A 6,000-nucleotide genomic window follows, 5' to 3' on the forward strand; every position below is an offset into this window, starting at 1 on the left:
GGTTAAAATGTGAAAATAAACGTATGAATAACTTGCACACATTCTTTTTTTGTGGACCCAGCATCAAATTTCTGCTTTTAATCCATTTTGAGAGAATATATTAGAGGATTATGGCAAAAATGTCTAAGTGGTGTAACCATAAAAACTTTGTACCAAATAATTCAACTTGCTTAAAAACAGTAAATTCTCAATAAAACACCATATCAACTAGTTCGGCATGATCTTACATTATAACTTTTTATATTAAATAAAGGTAATGGAATACAATTGTTCTAAATATTACATTTAATCTGGTAACCATGGAGATCAGGACACATTTATATTGTTTTAATGAAGTCATTATTAGTATAAGTCCACTTAAATACACTGTAGGTGATGAAATATTTAATATGTATCATTATTTTGTGGTTACACCATTTGACATTTTCAGGAGAATTCAGTCTTACTTTTGGTAAAAAATGGTGCAAATTACATAAAACCAACAACAATACTAAATGTACATTTTAACAAACCTGATGCTGCTTTTAAAACTAGTTTTAAGATATTTTGTAATTGCTCATCATGCCAACCCTTATTAGTCACTGACCCTTATATACAACCTTTATGTTTTAACCACAACTAAATTCTCTCTCTTCAGAGTTCGGAGCTGTAAAATATGAGAAACTCGGCACCTTCTGATTTATTTAAACATTGTTTTGCATGCATTCATTTGTAAGAAAAGCAACACTGCCAGCTTGTAGGAAACTCACAATAGACTTACAGCCTCTGATTAAACTCCAGTTGATGTGTAAACGGCGTATTTAAGCAAAGACCCGCCTGCAACTGTGAATCTATTGCTAATGGGCTGTTTGCTATGAACAGCTGCTAATGTTGGTAAACTTCTGGGCTCCTCAGCATGCACTAATTGCTCATTGTGTCTCCTTCCCAGCTGAGAATGGATATTAAGTCCTTGCTAATTACTGTTCTTTACTAGCAGCCACTGTGTCTCTCTGAGAAGATAATCTAGCGTGTTTTATTAGCTGCCATTGCAGGACGGTGTAATTCCTGTTTTGAGCTCGTTTGTTTTGCGTCTAATCTGCTTCTGCGTCTGTAATCTCAGAAGAAACATTCTAGCTCAGACCGGGACTGACAGGGAAAATCCAGACTTGGTTTAATGCTGCTTACTCAAAAAAAAGAGTTTACATAACATCATCAGCTGGCTGGGACAGATCTAGTTAATGATATATCTAAAAGTCATTTTTTATTAACATGCTGCTTTAGTGAGTTATAACTTCAGCTTTTTGTGCAGCAGAGGAAGCAAAAAAAATGATGTAAGTCTCATATCAGGAGAAACAGAGTGCAAACAGCAGGAAGGAAACAAAAGAATAGAAATATGTGAGGTTATTGGCTCCATTTATAAAACACAATGGATTTTTCCTGCAAATCTTGTGGCAATAAAAATGCTTTGGACTTAATGGAGGGAATGTTTATATGCACACATCAATTTTTTTGTGCAAGAATATAAACATATAAACCTTGCAACATTGGATAGAAACTGTAGCTTATGTGGTGCATTACAGTACCTCATAAAAAAAGGTGTAGGATGAATTTGAGAGTATGATTATTTTAGGATGTTTGCAGCGGTTTTGCAAAAGTAGCTGATAGATTTATTAGGCTCATATCTGTGACACGTCCACATGAATCCATGCTGACGACCAGATGAAGTTTAACACTTTTTTTGGATGAAAAGCAGCTGTTGCACTATAATTATTAAACCACACCTGATGTGATATGATGTGATAATATGGTGACGATAACGACAGTCAGCAGAGAATATAACTAATCCCATTTGTCTAAAATTGCCACCGCCATCCAAGTGACCAGATAAAATAAGATAAAACCACACCCATGTGACGGAGCGTGTGCAGCCCGAACAAATATATAATCACATTCAAATATACATTTTGGCCTATAAAATGCAAGCTAGTCCTGTCATGATAACTACTTTAGTTGGACGATATATTGTCTCAGAAGTTATCGCGATAAACGATTTTATTGTCATTTTAAGATCATGTTATACCACTGATGTAATGATGATATAATAGCATAATAATGTAAAGGGATTGGAGAGTTGGTGCTACACTTGTGTAAAAACACAGACTGCCATCATGGTTGGGGACAGAGTTATTTCCCTTTAATTCTTCTTCAGTCTCCACTCAGGAAGAAAACAGTGAGGAATGGAGGATACTACTCACTTAGCCAATGTGACATGAATAGCCTCTTAGCTGCTAATGTGAAGTGCGGCAATATTGAGGTCAAAACAATAGTCAAGGTATCATATGATAAGACGTAGATAGACATGATGATGCTGATAATTATGTTATTGTACGATAAGTGGATAATTATTGTGACAGTGATAATGTAATCTGTGTCTCATTTTAAAACACAAAGCTCATGCTAATTTGAATGTAACCCTGTTGGCTTCACAGACAGTATGACGATGTCCATGGAGGGCTTCGGCCCCGACAGCGTCTTCGCCACGCCGGCAGAGGACAACGGCCAGTACCGCATCAGCCGCAGCCTGGTTCGCTCCGCCGAGGGCAGCACCGTTCCCCTTACCCGAGTCAAGTGCCTGGTGTCCATGACAACGCCCCACGACATCCGACTGCACGGATCGGCCGTCACGCCCGCCTTCGTGGAGTTTGACACTTCGCTGGAAGGCTTCGGGTTAGTATGACTGATTACTAAAAAAATGAGTTTGATTCTTGTTGTAATGAGTATTTTTATCTCATTAACTGATGATGTGTGAGTAAGTCTTCCATCTAAGGCTGGGCAATAAATCAATATTATATCGATATCGTGATATTTTATAGATATCTTCTTAGATTTTGAATATCGTAACATTGTGACTAGGGCTGCAAAATGCCGGGAATTTTCAAAGTTGGAAACTCACCATGGGATTTAATGGGAATATATGGGAATTTACAGGAATATATGGGAATTAAGGGAAATAAACTGGAAATTTACAAAATTGCATGTTAACCTATAACAGGAAACTTGTAGTTAGAAAACATCTTATAGCATAATCTTGGTTAAAACAACCAGATTTAATGCAGATACAGTTGAATATCTCCCCTATTCCTCAATCACATGCACATAACACATTACTTACTGCAGGGTCACAAAAACCCGACATGCACTGTGCATTACTCCATCACATGCACACATGATTTATACAAGGGAAAATGTTTATTTTACTCAACATTCATGTTTTTGTTGTTCAATGAAAGTAATAATCACAAATAAATCAGTCAAAATGTAGTTTGCATGCATGTCTGCCTATGAAAAAACAAAATGTTTATATTTATGTTGGTTTACAGTTGATACAGTACCCAAATTTCCAGTTAATTCCCATATATTCCCATAATTCCCATAATTCCATGGAAAGTTTCCAACTTGGAATATTTCCAAAATTCCCCCAGTTTAACTGCAATTGAAAGTTTCCAGAAAATTTACTGGACATTTATAGAACATCTTAACCCTAATCATGATATAGAATAAGTGTCTTTTCCTGCTTTTTAAAGCTTTATTACAGTAAAAATGTAATTTTCTGAGCTTAAAAGACTTAGTCATTATATCCACATTACTGATGATTATTTATCAAAAATCTCATTGTGTAAATATTTTGTGAAAGCACCGATAGTCATCCCTATAATATTGATTGTTAAAATATTGATATGGAGGTATTTGGTCAAAATTATCGTGTTATTTGATTCTTCCCACATCGCCCAGCCCTACTTCCATCAGTTTTGTTAAATTAGTTGTTTTTTTTTACACAATTGGAACTGTCATTTGCTCTGGAGAACGAGCTCTAATCACATGCTCTATCACCACATTCCTCTCCTCATGTGAACTGCACAGCACAGGAAGGACATTTGTTTAATGATCACAAAGCTCAGATTCTCCCGGTGCTATTTCCCCAACCTCCAGACATCACTGCAGCATCATGTGCTACACCAAATGAGGCGGTAATGGCGTGTCATGTCGAATATTGTTGTCATGGTTATTCATTTTGAACTATTGCATTGAGGGCTGAGCTATTATCCTTCTTCTTCTTCTTCTTCTTCTTCTTCTTCTTCTTCTTCTTCTTCTTCTTCTTCTTCTTCTTCTTCTTCTTCTTCTTCTTCTTCTTCTTCTTCTTCTTCTTCTTCTTCTTCTTCTTCTTCTTCTTCTTCTTCTTCTTCTTCTTCTTCTTCTTCTTCTTCTTCTTCTTCTTCTTCTTTCTTCTTCTTCTTCTTCTTCTTCTTCTTCTTCTTCTTCTTCTTCTTCTTCTTCTTCTTCTTCTTCTTCTTCTTCTTCTTCTTCTTCTTCTTCTTCTTCTTCTTCTTCTTCTTCTTCTTCTTCTTCTTCTTCTTCTTCTTCTTCTTCTTCTTCTTCTTCTTCTTCTTCTTCTTCTTCTTCTTCTTCTTCTTCTTCTTCTCTTCTTCTTCTTCTTCTTCTTCTTCTTCTTCTTCTTCTTCTCTTCTTCTTCTTCTTCTTCTTCTTCTTCTTCTTCTTCTTCTTCTTCTTCTTCTTCTTCTTCTTCTTCTTCTTCTTCTTCTTCTTCTTCTTCTTCTTCTTCTTCTTCTCCAGTCCTACAGTCGAATTTATGGATAAAACTTGGATGGCTGTAAGGTTTTATTTCAACACACAGAGTTTAAAATGTAGCTTGGATTGCTTGAGAAATGTCAGATCACACAGTTACTGCAGTATTATATAACTTTTAACGCTGCATTATTTATTTTGTGTTTGACCGCTCGGGGCAGGTAGTGCACAGGAAGTTTATTGCTACCAGACTCAAACTTTAAGCTTTATGTTGCTCTCTCTTGACTACATCTCTGCTCTCTGATGTAATGTTGCTTTGGGTAAAAAGAGTCTGCTAAAAGAGTTATAAAAATAGTAAAATAACACCATGTCTCTGCACAGAAAGTTTATAGCGTTAAGCATGACGCATGAGGCGTTCAGGTACTGTGTTGAGCATGGGTCACACGAGTTTCAGAAGCTTTTGAGAACCTAATAAACAGGATTTATGCACATAAAGCAGATGAAAATAGACTTAAAGCTTAAAAACACAGTGTAGAGACAGCTGTATTGATTAATATAAAAGCATAGCATGAGATTTATCACTGAAAAACACTTAAAGATATGTTATCCATCATACTCAATGACAGAAGATTGAATGTGCATATTATAAATGGACGTAAGACAGTCTTCATTACACCGTTTTAACCCTTACATACTATTCAGGGTCTAATTTGACCCTTTTTTACATCTGACTGAAGAAAAACAAACCTTAAAAACCTCTTCTTTAATCCAGGAATTTGATAACTTATCTTATAGTGACCCAGACTATGCAAAAAAATTGAAATATTTCAACTTTCTAAAAATATTTGTGCACATTTCATCACATTTATTAAAGACTGACGATGATTCATGCTCCCAAAATGATGTATAGACACTAATTATGAAGGGATTCTATGTAATGCCCAAATATGAACAGTGTTGTAAGGGTTAAAAAATCCTTTTTATTTATCAAAATTGCCACCAACAGTGTTCTGTCAACAACTTTTCCTCTAAAATCTTTCTTTTTACGGATCAATTTTCCTCACCAGTGACACAGCGCTCAGGGTGCCACAAGTTATTTTCCCCCTGTGATGAAACAGGTTGTATTTTTTTTTATTTTTTATTTTTTATTTAACCTCTCAGCAGCACCTGTAACAGTCTCAGTAGGAGGCTTTTATTCGCCTTCGGTCGCATACAAATAGGCTCATTTTCCGCCTTTTTATGCCATGTGATTGTGTGGCCCTTGGGTGCTGCTGACAGGGTGCTGCTGCTTTATGTTGCATGTCGGGGGGTCAGAGGAAATGTTGGCATATGGAGGGGGGGGGGGGGGGGGGGGTGTCCTTGGCAAATCACCTGCTCGTACTTTTTTTAGCAAAACATACAAAGCACACACATGTTAACGGTGACACACAGTAAACA

At 36.3% G+C, this 6,000-nt stretch overlaps 1 protein-coding gene across 1 annotated transcript in view; it reads left to right on the top strand.

Annotated features, from left to right (window-relative positions):
* The window catches only part of wdfy3 (WD repeat and FYVE domain containing 3), a 123,436-nt gene that overhangs the window by 52,325 nt on the left and 65,111 nt on the right, over positions 1-6,000 (top strand). Inside the window, exon 17 of the mRNA XM_062416820.1 lies at positions 2,469-2,706. Within this exon, the coding sequence (XP_062272804.1) occupies positions 2,469-2,706 (238 nt within the window). The remainder of the gene's footprint in view (positions 1-2,468; positions 2,707-6,000) is intronic.

Source organism: Scomber scombrus, chromosome 4 (assembly GCF_963691925.1).
Source record: "Scomber scombrus chromosome 4, fScoSco1.1, whole genome shotgun sequence".
Taxonomy (NCBI): Eukaryota; Metazoa; Chordata; class Actinopteri; order Scombriformes; family Scombridae; genus Scomber; species Scomber scombrus.